The sequence below is a fragment of the Sebastes fasciatus genome, chromosome 3, assembly GCF_043250625.1.
Source record: "Sebastes fasciatus isolate fSebFas1 chromosome 3, fSebFas1.pri, whole genome shotgun sequence".
In the NCBI taxonomy this organism is placed as follows: Eukaryota; Metazoa; Chordata; class Actinopteri; order Perciformes; family Sebastidae; genus Sebastes; species Sebastes fasciatus.
This window is the reverse complement of record NC_133797.1, coordinates 21,445,649-21,460,447: the sequence shown is the minus strand read 5'-3', so window position 1 is coordinate 21,460,447 and position 14,799 is coordinate 21,445,649. Positions and strand designations below refer to the sequence as shown.

Genomic DNA, 14,799 nt, shown 5'->3' with positions numbered 1-14,799 from the left:
CCAAAACAATAATCAAATTATAAACAAACAGAGGGATATTCACATTTATTTACTCCGACCAGAGTAATATACTGTAAATTCTCAAAATATTATATACCTCAGTTACAGAGAAATCCAGGCCTTATTACATGTAAGTACTGTAATAAGACTCCCTGTTTCCTGAACTGCTCTTACTTACCATTCTGGTGCTCTGAGTTTTCTCTTTCTAACAGAAATATTGTCCCCCCCTCACTATTCAATTCCAATTGTTCAGCATTAAGCTGCTGTCAATCAAAACCAGCATTTTCAAATTAGGTTTCCTGTAGCTCAAAGGACATAAACCTTTAATGTGAAACATCAGCAGGAAGTGCTTAGTTTCACTGCTTGACACAGAACGAAAGACTGGCCATATTTTAACACCAGGTTATACTTGAGAATTTACAGTAAACAGGTCTTACTGAATGTCATATATATATATATATATATAGAATAGCACAGTAATGAATGTATAGACTGACCAATGAGGGGAATAGGGCAACCACCCCATGCAATACTGGAAGAGACATTGAGGTAAATGTATGTGGAGTATGTAGGGGATGTCACGATACCAGAATTTTAGTCGTTTTTGATCAAACACTCCTTAATTACCATTTGCATACTGTTTTTTGTTAAAACGGTCATAATTCCATCTCTATTGTTTACTTTATATCGCTGTGAAAACATCTCGTTCAAACTGCATTATTCAAGTTTCTCGCCAAAAACTACATTTTTACAAGATTACATCATGATAGCATTAGAATTTACCTTTGCCCAATACAAATTTGTACAGAATAGAGCCTGAACACATCACAATGTAAATCAATGGCACCTCCTGTGTTGAAATCGGCAGGACGAGAGGTTGTTAACATTAGCTGCTAGCAGAGTTTACTGCATCCCAAACACATTTTCTATCATCCCCGGAATGATGGGACAACGTTAGTCTCGAGCCCTGATGATACCTATTGTATCTGCGGTACTGTAGAAAAACAAGTTCCATCAAAATTTTGGCATAGACTTGGTACTAAAGTATTGGTTCTCGTGACATCCCTAGGAGTACGTATGCAAGTATAGGTGTGTATATTTGTGCAGAAAAAAAAACTATGTGCCGGTGTGACTGGCTTCATGACAACATGTACATGTGCATATTTGAGGTGTGACATGCGTATTATCTCCACCTGAATAACAGAGACCATTTCCATTGTCCTGCTCCTCTCCATATTCATTATTGTTTGAGGTGTCTGAGTGGCGTCCGTAACAGGCACTGATTGGTGACTGTAGCCGCGGTGTGGGGGGATCCCCTCCATGTGAGGCATACCCAGTGGGGCTCCCATCTGGGTACAAAGATGCAGAGGACTGACCCCCGTGCCAACACCCCCTCCTCCCGCGCAATGAGGAGCTTCGTTCAGGCACATTTGGCAGCAGTTCGGCCAGTATTCTCCTCAGGATGCTGTCGTCAGGTGCCCTTGTTCCTCTGTGGCCTCTCTCTGCTTGAATGTGCTCATATATGTCTCTCAAGGCTGCATCTAGTGCTTCATAAATGGCCTGTTTGGACTTGGGTCTGCTACCTCGATCTCTGCCACCATCGCCTCTTCTAGAGGTAGGTGGTGAGCCCTTTTTCCTGCGGAAAGGCACTGGGCTGACCAGGAAGGCCAGCTTGGACATCGCTTGCTGGGACGGTGAGCTCTGGTTTTGGGGATGGCTGCTGTGGCTCTGCTGTGAAGGTCTCTGGTGCTCCTGGCGCGCTCGTTCTCTCTCGTGGCGAAGCATGGTTGTGAAACGGGTATAAGAGGCCGGGCAGCGGCCTTTGCAGGAGCTGATGAGGTGGCGGTGTTGGTAGCCCTGGCTCTGGCCCAGACTTTGGTGCCCAGGTTGGTGGTGGTGATGGTGGTGGTGATGACGGAGGTGGTGGTGGTGGTGAAGGTTGGAAGAGCCGTACAAGCTCTCAGAGGAGGTCAGTGAGCAATGGTCAAAGTCACTCTCACTGCAAAATGAGGAGCCCTCGACCTGGATGAAGTCACTGAGGTCTGACGCAATAGCGTCTTGTTCACTGTCAGAGTAGTCCGCGTTGGCTTGTGGGACCTGGGGAACAGGAGGAGCAGGAAAGGACCGCCCACGGCCGGGCTCCGGCCCAACACGAGGCTGGCCCTCAGGTGGGCTACGAGGTCGATGCAAGTGAGCCATGGTGTGAGGTACTGTTCCACTGTTGCCGTTGTTGTCTTCTTCTAGTAAAGACTCTATGGAAAAACGGCGTTTTGGAAAAATGGGTGTGCCACCGCCACCACTGCTGGCTCGGGATGACGAGCCACCTGGCGTGGTAGTGCCTGAAGGCACCTCAGTGTCACCCAAGTTGGGCATGGATTTGGACTTCTGAATAAGGCGCTCATATGCAGTAATGCGGGTTGGCACCATATCGCGTGGCACCTCCACGCCCCAAGAGGGTGTCCAAGGAGAGAGACGATGCCGATGCAGGTGAGGTTGGCGCTCTAGATCCAGGATGCGAGCGCGGACTGAGCGGATAACTTCAGATGGGATGAGCTGAGCTCGGTCGATCTGGTGCATCTTACGATAGAGCTGGAGAAAGCCCGGTGAATCGTGTGCCCGTCGCCGGTGGAGGCGAGGCAATGAGCGAGTGGAGATGGATCCAGTCGAACCTGAGGGATTCCCATCACAAACCAGTGACCCAGCACTTTCTGAGCGGGTGGCGTTGCGCCCGCCTGAGCCAGAATGCCCATCATTGAGTAAGTCATCACAGCTGCGAGACTTGAGCTTGCCAGGGATGGGCGGTACCTCCTCCGCACTGCTCCATGTCTCTGCATCCTGGCATTTTGTCTGCCAACTGTTCTTACAACTGACAGACTGCTTGGAGGAGGAGCTGCCTTCCTGGCTGGCATCCTCATGGCAATGGTCAGGGTCAGAGGGGATAGGGGGCAGATTAGGACCTGGGGAGGTCAAACTGTTTGAATACATGTTGCATGCGTCCCCACCTTTCAGATGTCCAATAGAGAGCAGCGTGGTGAAAGAGAAGAAGGAGGAAAGCATGTTAAGCAATAGTACCCAGCAAAAGGGTGGAAGAGCTGGGGAGAGGGAGGAAAATTACGAGAGAAAAGAAGAAAGGTGGAATGATGATAATTTTTCTTCAGATTTCCACCAATAGGAATCAAGGAAATTTATGACCCCACCAGACAGACATTATGTTGTAAAAAACACAACAAATCTTCTTTGATTTTCTGGCGATGTGGTAAGTAAGTACACACATAGAACAGTCCGGGGAGAAGGGAAAAGAGAAGAAAAAAACACATCAATTGAAAAGGAGATGTTTGTGTGTATGTGTGTGTACCTTTGGCTCTGGAGGGCGAGGATGGTGAGGAACGAACCACAGGTTTCTTTAGGCTGCTGCTGGGTCGGTAGGCATCCACTGGTTTAGGGGAAGTTGCAGCTCTGCTCTGAGACTGGGCGTTCCCCTGGGAACTTGACGGCTCAGACTTCCTTCTCTTCCTGTAGTCGCTGGCAGCACTGCAACGCAGACAATGACAACTGCTTTCAGAACACTATACACGGTCGCCGGTGTGTGCGGTTTGCAGAAGGCAAATTTAATTCAAGTGCTATAAATATCTTGTGAGTACATTCTATTTACTTTATTTCCTGTATCATCAATACATACAAACAATGTATACACCAAAATATAATAAATAATATAATAAATATAATAAATAATGAGCAACTCAAATCACCTCTGTGAACTATGTGAAAACAGTATAATATATTTTTTTCTCTCTTCTAAACCAATAAGAACCAAATGAACCTGGTACATAAATTGGTACTGTTGGGCAAAATTATTTTTTTTCCAAATATTTGGGGAATTTTCATGTTAAACTTTTTCAGGGTAATTTATGGACTCATTTTTAAGTATATCTAACATTAAGCTATTATCCATGATTTGATTTGATAGGGACGATGCGACGATTCGACTCGTGTCCATAGTTGGGTTTTGTGTCCGAAAAGATGGGACAAGAGTTACCATAACTTCTCTTATTCAAAATGTCTAAAAACCCAAAGGGCTTTCTGCTCAGAACAAACACACTCAATGTCACATGAATTACATGGCCTATTCATCTCATCCCATTTCTGTCCTTTCTATTCACCGAGGAAAATGCGACTGAATAAGCAGGCCATTGGTGAAAGGGAGAAGGAAGAGGGGAGGAAGAGGGGGGGTTGAGGGAAGGATAGGAGGTGAAGGGCAGAATCAATAGGTTTGTTGAGTTAATTTATTCTGGCTCAGTTAGTGAAAGGGAGATGCAAAGCTGCTTCAGTGGCAAAAGCAAATAAAGACTAACACTAATCCTTTGCAAAATCATTCTTAATAGCAGACACAGAGGCTATTTGCACCAAAGTCAGAAAGAGCAGTTTTGATTCCCTGCTGAATCACAACAAGGACCAGGGCTGTTGAGAGGATGGGGGAGGATGGGAGGGGGGTGATGCGGAGGAAAATAAAAGAAACATAGGTTACCTCGCAGGTCTCTCCGGAGCCTTGTCAGCGGGAGGGATGTGCAGGGATGTCTGAAATAGGGCAGACGACAAAAGAGAAAAGTGAGGTCCGCAAGAACAAAGACTCGAGGAGGCAGAGCAGCTCACAATGCACAGCCTGCATGCGGTTGTTGCTGTGCCACACTCAAAACTCTCCCCCAGTGTAAGGTGCGACGAATGCTGGTTCCACATGGTACACCTGAGCAAGAAGAGGCCTACCGGTGTAAAGCGGTGAGGATGAATTTCTGCTCTCTCCTGGGATGCTTTGGAGGATGATGGCAAAGGTGATATAGCAAAAGGATGTTTTGAGCTGAGCTCAGGGGGCAAATGATGGACTGCAAAATCTGGCATGGATTAGCTGGAATGGGTCTTAGTGGTAAAGATACACTTTAACTGCAAAGGTCTCTGAGGAAATGCTAACCATCAAATGCCATCACGCAATCATTTTGGAAACCAGTGGATTATATTTCGAGCTCAAAATAAAAATAAAATAAATCTAGATCTTCATAATAATTTTCCAAGGAGAAAGATGTTAGCAGATTTTCATACAATTCATATTGTGGTTGATGGCTGACATGGTGACATGAGATCACACTGACTTGACACTACATTACACTCATTTTAAGCAATCATATCTAACATTTTCTTTAACAATATAGATTTCAATTCCTACGATTAGTTAGAAATTGTGAGATTAACAACACCACTGGAACACTCATGAATGTGAGATTACCTCAATGCGCTGGCGAGCGGAGATGTCTGGATTATAATCCAGCCGTTTTTTAGGAGGCTTGAGCCCCAAGCAGCAGCAGTGAGCAGGAGAAGGAGGATGAGGAGGAGGAGGAATAGGAAGAAGGTGAAAATGAAGTGAAGGAGGAGAAGCGGTGGTGACATCATGGGGAGAAAACAAAAAACAAGAAACATGTGGAGAGAGTGACACTCGTTAGAGAATCTGAGTAACCAGAGATGGACTAGTTTCACAAACATTGCACATGTGCTCTTTACATGTACAATGCACACATGTGCACACACTCAATACACACTAATACTTTTACTGACAAACACACACACAGACCTACACATAATACACGTTCATTCCATAGACTGTATATAAAAGATAGACGACATGACAGCTCCCCAAAAGTGAAGCCAAAACATCTGGATTGCCCCCTGTTGGCTGGCTGCAGTATAGGTCATAAATCCCGCCCCCTCCATGTTAGTGGATGGGACATCGGCCAAACTAAAAAGTCAAAGTACCCCAAAGATGGTTCCTGTCATTTTAGGTAGTTCTTATCACACTGATGTAGGTTCAAGTGTTGTTTTCTTGTACGTTTGGTTTTAATTAGTTATTTGATACAATAAAAAGAGAGTGTGACGTCATGATTGACAGCTGGGGTATCACAAAGCTCGGCTTCGCTGGGAAAGTTTATGACTGGGTGCTGGACAGGAAGCTTTGTACCTCAGATCCAGGATGAGCAATGCTGACTCTGTCAGTATAGGTCATAAAACCCGCCCCCTACATGTTAGCGGATAGGACAAGGCCCAAACTAAAAAGTCAAAGTACACTTCAAATGATATTTTAGGTAGTTCTTATCACGCTGATGTTTGTTCAAGTGTTTTTCTGATAAGTTTGGCTTTAACTAGTTATTTGATGCTGTAAAAAAGGGGGTGAGACGTCATGATTGACAGCTGCTCTGAGTGAAGTAGTTGCAGCCGGAGGCTCGGGAATTGTACGAGAGAAGAAATGCAACTTTAACTTTCCATAATTGACATGAGTCATAGAACATGTGTCAATTTGATCATAAATGTAGTAATTAAGAAATTATCAATCACAAGCCGAGCTGCGGCCGTGCTCGGCTTGTGATTGGCTCGGGCAAGCGTGTGGGCAGGACCTCTGTACCACGGTTCCAGCCACCGATCACTACGGTGCGTGCAGAGCCTGGCTCCAAATGACATCACAATCTCGAGACGGCAGCTCCCGTATCTGGGATATTTTGGCTTCACATTTGTAAGGGAGGAAGTGGAAACTCGTCCTCCATTTATATATACAGTCTATGGTTCATTCCTATGCACATTCTAATGTCATCTATTGATGATTTATTCCAATGCTAATGCTACAGTATGTCAAAAATAAATTAGGCTAACTAAATTAACCTTTATACCACACCCACACACACACACACACACACACACACACAAATGTGCTCATGTACCACACACACATGCAGAGTGTGAGAGCAAGCTGAAAAGCAGAAAGCCGAGTGAAGCACAAGCTGCAGTGTTTATTTGAGAGTGCAATGAATTGCACTCTCAAATGCTGTGATTTAGTGCAGGTTTACTAGTGCAGATCAACTATTGTTCACTCAGTCGGTCCAAACCTCTTGTGACTTGTCACCTCAATAAACACTCAAACACTGAACATACGGTGAGATTCTGTCCCAGCTGGACCAGTCAGTGCACGTACGGAAACCTTCTACTCACTAAGGGCTTATTCGGTGGTGTGAAACATTCAAAATATTGCAGGTAGAAATCTCAACACGCAGCCCAACATGACTCCGGGTCAAGTCATGCCAGCTTCAGATGTGACATTTTCACCTGAACATTTCGAATAAGCCCAAAAAACATCACCGTAAGTCATGCTCTGGCATGGACGGAGGCGTGACTCAGTCAGGTTGGGGTAATTTGTTCCCAGATCTGTGGCATAAGGCAATCCCTGCCCTGGCATGTTATTACCACCTACATCCAGCAGAGGGCACTACAGCCTTGAACTTGTAGATATGCAGAGCATTGCTCCACCAAAAGTGAAGCAAAACGAAACTACTAGCAGAAATAAATGAATGATAAAATGAATAAACTGACTAAATAAAAGGCTGATTAATTGATGTAAGCTTGTGCAAGAGACGTTGAAGAAACTGCACAGATACAATATGCATCCTTAGAAAACTCATCTATTGCATATACAGTATATCAATGTCATGATTGATTGATTGATTGACTGTTCTGTGCAGTTCTACCAGTCAAAATGTCAGGTTATCTAAAGCATCTGGAGCCTTTTTAACCTATTTTCCTGCTTATTTTTGGACAAGATGCAAACCAACCAGCTGAAATAAAATGATCCAGGTTTGCACGTGAACATTTCAATGCCTGCTAGCCACCAGACCAAAAAAACCCAGCAACGCAGAGACATAACACAGCCTGTCACAGGGTGGGGGGAGGGGGGTCACAGCACCCAACAAGTACCACATGCCCAAACAACTAGCCCCACCCGGTCTATTAAAAAAAAAGAAATCACGGGTGGAGTGGAGAAAGTGGGTGTATGCCTATAGCGGGGTTGTGGTTGAGGGAGTAGCTATGGCCCTGACTTACCGGCCGCCCAAACTCCAGCTCGGAAAAGAACTTATACCAAGGCTCGTTCTCTAAATCTATGTCATCATAGTTCTGGGAAAGCATGACAGTGACAGAGAGAGGAAGGTAGAAGAAAGACAGAAGAAAGAGAGTGTGGAAAGAAGTCACACACAAAGAGAGACATGGACCTCATGGTTAGGAGGTTATGGGCAAAGGTTGAACAGAAGGATGGGCACAGGATGGAGATTTAGCCTGGCTCATGGGGACGAAAGCAGTGATGCAAAAAACAATTTACTACTGACAAATCGTCACACAAAACATGAGGGAATCCAGACTATTTGTTAGGTAGTGTGCAATAGTCAGACAGTAATTAAACGTGTATATAATCTAATATGCACAGTCCAACTCTTGTCACCATCAGGGACCGGAGAGGCAGACAATTTCAACGCCTAGGCCCTTTTGGATTGCTATTCATTCATTTCATATGCATACAAATGAACAGGGCTGTGAATCCCATGACATAATCACATTACCGCTGCCTTATTCTGAGCCATAGCACAGGTGACAGATAATGAAAATCAGAATGTTAGTTTGAGCATTACATATTTAACACTCAACATCATTATCCACACCTTTGAGCAGGCTCAGTGGATGGAATACTAAATACAGGATGTCAGAGTGGCTCTCATTATAGTTAAGAAGAAGAGGAAGGGACACATATTGAAGAACTGTTTGGAAAAGACACGAGGGGTTATTATCATGAGTATACACCAAGTTTCACTTCTACATTGGTGGATGGTATCACAAGTGGCACACACTTGAATATATCAGAAATACGCGATTAGAGTTAACATACTGACTATGTTTTTTGAGTTGTTGTGTGCTTTTGTTAATAGAACAGGTAAAACATTAAGGGAGGACAGTGCTATAAAGCATTAAACTGCCCTAGCGGTTCATATTTCTAAATAAGAAAATGTTAATTTTTTTTTATTTTAGTCTTTTACAATTCTATCTGTGCGTCTTTTTTATATTTTATATTTATTTTTTCTTTTATATCCTGTCTTAAAGGATTTGTATATCAATTACTCACCCTGTGTTACCTTGAATTCTTTAAGAAAACGTTGTTCTTCTTGCATGCCTCCACGACAAACGGAAAATCAAAAAACTGAGAAAAGTCTTGATGAATTTAAGTAAATGGGCGCTGCGTTTAACAACATATCGAAACACCAATTTACAAACTCTCACACAACTCATGCAGTATAGTCCAAGTCTCATTTATCCAGTCGTATGGTCATTACTTCCCAAACACAGGCATTTTTGCTAAAATCGTATTAATTAAAAATGTTTTTGCATAAACAAGTCTCATGATTATGCAGGCATGCTACTCATCCATGCGAGTATAAAGTGTTTTAAATAGTAAGGGTTTTAGCGAAGGTGCATGTATTTGGGAAGTAATGACCATACGACTGGATAAATGAGACTTGGGATATACTGCACGAGTTGTGTGAGCGTTTGTAAACGGATTTGATAAATGCGACCCCAATTTACTTCATTTCATCAAGAGTTTTCTTTATTTTTTCTATTCTTTGTTCACCCTGGAGGCATGTGACAACGTAACACATGGTGAGTAATTGATATACAAATGGTCATTTTGTGGGTGAAGTATTCCTTTAATGCATTTGATGTCTTATGTAAAGCCCTGTGAATTGCCTTGTTGTTGAAAGGTGCTATACAAATGAACTTCTTGCCATCACTCAAATCTGCCACACTCTCCCCTTGTCAATTATCCCCATCAGCACACTTGACCCCTTCATGTCTAATAACGGAGATGCTAAAGTTCAGAACTGAGATGCATCTTTCATATTGAGGATCGACAGCTGCCATTCAATGTTGCTTTATCATTTGCTATATGTTACTGGCTGAAAACTGTATGGCATGTTGATGATGGACAGATTGCCTTAAGGAAGCAGACGTTTATCTCTGCTGACGTGACATGATGGATTATAACATCAAAACACTTCCTTTGTATCACAGAGAGATACATTTTCATATCAAATCAACCTCCAATAAACAGTGTCAGGTGGGATGTAAGTATTTACATGCAACTAAATCAGACAGGTGAGCCAAAACAACGGTTACCGCTGTGCAGCACGTTAATCATCTACTCTCTTCTGTTTAAACTCCAACAGCTTTCTCTATTTTACACACTTCAGCGTGCACTACAGTCAAGAGGCTTATTCATTTCACTGTTATTTTAACTGTTGAGATGAGATGATGCATTGGTTTACTACTCCGTCTGCTCTCTCTAACCCCATTCCCACATGGAAATTTTCACGCCAAATGAAACACGGTCAGGAGATGTTTTGTAGGTGTTGTGTCGGTGTTACATCTCTCTTGCTAAAAAGAGAATTCAGCTTCGAGACAGATGAGTCACCCTGTGAAAAAGCGAGAGCCTAGAGCAGACACTGCCAATCACACACACAAGTACTGTTGACGCACACAGGAAAGAAGAAACTAGAGAAACAGAGTGGTAGAAACACTGTTTTGTTTGCTATGGCTCATAATCAGACACCAAATGGAAACTTCGCCATGAAACAGGATGCTTTTGGGAGCCATTTGTTACCTTGGAGAGTGGAGAAAAAAGCTTCTGTACAGACAACATATATAAGGAGTCTCAGACAGCAGATTAGCCAGCGTGGGCTCACTTCCACTCTTTGCAGCTCTCTCCTTTTATTGCCTTATCAGGAACTGACTCATGCATTATTGCCTTGAGAGCTCTCTGCAGTCATTGCATTTAACATCTGCAAAACCTTCACAAATACCTTTTCTTTTTAATCTTCTCCCACATAACAGACTGCTCATCTATTCTCCATTATCCTGTTCTCCATCTCAGATACCTTATGTCGATTATTTTTGCCCTCCCTCTACACGGTAATTATCTCTGCTGTCTGCTTTGTCATTCACCCCACACAGAGTGAACAGCCAGTACCGTCACTAGTGGAAGCAGCACTAGAAACCTGTGCTTTTTAACGCCTACACCGTGTCTGAGAGAGATGTCAATGCAAAAGCCCATAATATGAAAATACATTAAGTAAGAAAGGTAAATGTGCTTGTGACTCTATTCTCAATTTGACTGTCCAGTTTTTTGTTTTTTGTTGTACTGTAGCACCATCTCTACAGCGTTAGTTCACTTCATGTTTTGTTAATTTACCTCGTCAGAAATGGATCTTTTATTTAGCTCCAAAGCGAAGCAGAATAGCGACAGAATGAATCTGTTACTGAACAATAACAAGCAACAATAGTAACAGAAATATTATCCCAAGATACTGGTGTGAAGCCAGCGAGCCTCACAGGTTCATCAAACATGAGGGAAGGCAGTAACGTCATGATGGCTACCAACTGTTCAGTGGATTTTAACGGGACAATGTCAGAATTTATTATAAGGAAATGAAAGAACATTTTTAAATATACTCACTGGTCTTTCCTGCTCCAGAATGGAGGACTTCCCAGGCTCATACTCAAAAATACTCTTAGGCTCTGCGCGGTACTTTCGTGTGTCCACTTTCCGGTTTGGAGGACCCCATTCATTCCTGGTACGAGAAAAACAAAAAACATGTTTCTTAGAAAACAGCCCGACACTGAGTTAGTTAATCATTCAACTATATATTTTAGCACATTCTAAATGTATATGATTTAAAAGGAGCTCTATATGGAATTCAGAGCAAATCTATGATTGAGAGATTGCCTCCACGTGGCTCTCAACATGGCGACGGCTGAGCCGCTAGCTACCAGCTAACAGTGCTAACAGCACGAACAGTGCAAACAATGGCAACAGTGCTGACAGAGCTAACAGTGTTAACCTAGCGGGGAACCGGAGGGTGGGCGCTACGCTTATGTGACAACGCCGTTTGTCGGAGCAGCGTTATCAGCTGTAACCGTCATAAGAGCACAATGCACACGTGGCCAGACCAGCTACGTAAAACAAAGCACAGACTAGCTTGGATTACAACACACACAGAGGGAGAGTGACTTCGTTCTCTGCACAGGTAGACATTACTCCTCTATATATATATATATTTACATAGCAAATAGTTGTTTGCTGCTATATTAATGCACTGAATGTCGTACAGAGCACCTTTAAGGTGGCTCAAAAAAGATAATTCACAAAATGCACATAAACTATTATAATAAATACATAATCCTTCATTTGTGCACGTACATGACAAGGAGAGATTTCAGTTTCATTTTGATTGCTTATACAATCATGAGTGAGTGCCAGTAAGGATGTCATTTTGAAAGACAAAGCTCCTCTTACGTGTCAGGCGAGTCTCTCTCACGGTCACTGTCTCTGGCTCTCAGCTGGAGGAGAGATGGCATGGGTGGAGGGGGTGGGGGTACAGGGGACGGCGAAGGCTCCCGAGGGCCCAGATGCCCTCCGTTGTCCGAAGGGCTTTTGGCGAGCGGCCTGTACGTATGTGTCCGGGGAGCAGGGTGGGCCATGGTGGCGTTGGACGACAGGCTGTAGTCATCTGTTAAGGACAGGCCAGAGGAGAAGTAATGAGGCAGAGCAAGCCAGACCAAAGGAGACAAATGTTGAGTAGAAATGACTTATGTAGAAATGAGACACAACTTTCGTTATAATAGAGCATTTCTCACCGTTGTTTATGACAGCATATGTTGCATTGTATGTGTCAGAGTAGTCATCATCTGCAGAAGAAAGGAACAAAGACTGAATACATGTGCAAACATATTTTATGGGAGAAACAGCACTTTTAGACAGCTTGAATACAGTCAGTTACAAAATATTATCCAATAGTGACCATTTTTCACAGCGGAGAGAAGTATTAAAACCATCCAAGCAGCATAAACCATTTCCCCTCTGTCCATCCGCAAACTCAGCATTGTTTTTCCAATATGTCTTTCTCTGAGTTACACACAGCACAGGGGCCACAGCACCCCACAGAAGTAATGTATTAACCATATTTCGACATAACTATGAGTATTTGATTCTGGCTGAATTCAAAGCTGCTGTTTTCTGCAAATAAAACTAAACATTTTTAGACTCTTTATAATGAAAAACTCCCTTTTTAAGTGCTTGTGCACATACATTTGGGTGTCTGGAGTAACTACCAAAGCAAACCAACCCAGTATTTCGTGGGCTGCCTAGTGTGATTCAACACATTTGATTCAACAAGATTCAGATTTGGCTCCCCTTCCCATGTTACATGCAGGCTTATTAGAATACACCACCCACAGCTTGAGAACTACCTTTGCAAAGGTGCATCATATTTTTCTCACAACCCAATTAGAGCAGACTGGGCTTTTTCGGGAGGGGTGCTTAAAGAGACAGATGCTAAAATTAAGCGTTTCAGACGGAGGGTGAATACAGGTATATTCAGACAGACAGTATGAGAAAAATATTGTGTCTTCTGAACATTAAAGCATGTAAACATGTTCTAGTAGAAGCCCAAAACACAAGTATGAATCTGAAAATGAGCACGATATGTCTCCTTTAAGTCTACAGGGCCTTACTCAAAAAATAGATTTTGGTGGGACTGGAATATTTTTTTATAAACTCACTGAGAATATGTGAAATATTCAGAGTCGTGGGAACTCTCCTAGATGCATCAAAAAGATAATCACAGGCCTGTAAATGTTTTAAGGCACATACATAATCATGAAATAGTATGTGTGTGTTTGTTTGTTTGTGTGCTGCAGTAGAAGAAGCCTGAGCAGTCTAGAACGAACAGGCTTTGAACCGACTGTGTGATACAGTTGAGCCCATAAAATTAGAACAGATTTCCCAGGACAGCTCTGTGTCTATTAGAGGTTTCTCTCAATTCCTCCTCCTCTCCAGACTCTCTAGCTCTCATCTAATGAGTTCTGGCTCTGAGGTTCTCTGGCTCTTTGGGTTTAACAAGAGCTGACGTGCATGGACACACAAAAATACACACATACACACACGCACACCGCATGCATGCTTGGCCAATTCCTCTCATAATGTCAGATGATCAGATCTCATCAAATAATTGGACATTTTCTGATTTTCAGTAGAGACTTACCTGCTTTGTGAACCTTGTGGATCTGTTTGAACATAGTTTTGTACCAATCCTTGGGCCTATCCACCGTCTGCGGAGAGAGAAACAATCATAAAGATTTATGTTCCGCGAAATGCAACATAAACGGGACAGCTGAAGTTAGAAAGTAGAAAGGGTTCCTGCTGTTTTATGGGGCTGAGTTCTTACCGAGTCAGCCTCTCTAGAGATCCATATTTCACTCGCCAAGAATTTAACACATGCTGAGACATGAATAAATTATATATAAAGATTCATCGTAGGAGACAGTCTCCATATGACTTCATCTCCTTTTGTCTTATTCACGGTAAATGTCAAGAATCATTTGCATCAGCCTGTATAACTTAATTCAAGGTATCAGCTCCAGTATAGATGACAACAGTCTGAACAGTGAATTGCATGGTTGTCAGACATTTATTAAAGATACAGTGAAATGAAAAATATATTTTCCAAGTTCCAATCCTGTGTATGTATCAAAGATTTCTGGAGTATTTTTGTAAAAAAATCGCTCTCCTTTGTCTTCCTGTAAAACATAACAAAGAGATATTTCTGATGACTCATCTTGAACTCAGGGACGTAAACATGAATTCATACAGTAAACCACACTATTAGTGCATGGGTTGTAATAGCTAGCAGAGTGACATCATAGTAGGATGCTTCATCACCATTAAAGAAATCTGAATATGTGTATAGTGGATATTTCAGCTTTTAAACATACTAACTATATATAAATTGCCACAATATTCATTATTAATATTACATATATTTTGGTCTAGTTTTCTGAACTTCATTTTGGCTTTTATTCTTATTTTTGTCTCTTTTTTGTCTTTGGCCTTCA

The 14,799-nt window shown here is 42.6% G+C and overlaps 1 protein-coding gene across 14 annotated transcripts in view; it reads right to left on the bottom strand.

The window, feature by feature from the left end:
• Positions 1-14,799, bottom strand: part of sorbs2a (sorbin and SH3 domain containing 2a) — a 77,008-nt gene that overhangs the window by 9,826 nt on the left and 52,383 nt on the right. For 9 of the 14 annotated variants that reach the window (XM_074629559.1, XM_074629569.1, XM_074629572.1 and 6 more), the window contains 9 exons: positions 13,950-14,016; positions 12,544-12,594; positions 12,203-12,416; positions 11,363-11,477; positions 7,909-7,980; positions 5,276-5,332; positions 4,526-4,575; positions 3,356-3,531; positions 1,194-3,002 (listed from right to left, as the gene is read on the bottom strand). In XM_074629559.1, coding sequence (XP_074485660.1) covers positions 1,194-3,002; positions 3,356-3,531; positions 4,526-4,575; positions 5,276-5,332; positions 7,909-7,980; positions 11,363-11,477; positions 12,203-12,416; positions 12,544-12,594; positions 13,950-14,016 — 2,611 coding nt within the window. The remainder of the gene's footprint in view (positions 1-1,193; positions 3,003-3,355; positions 3,532-4,525; positions 4,576-5,275; positions 5,333-7,908; positions 7,981-11,362; positions 11,478-12,202; positions 12,417-12,543; positions 12,595-13,949; positions 14,017-14,799) is intronic. The other 5 variants (XM_074629562.1, XM_074629565.1, XM_074629564.1 and 2 more) reach the window with 4 other exon arrangements.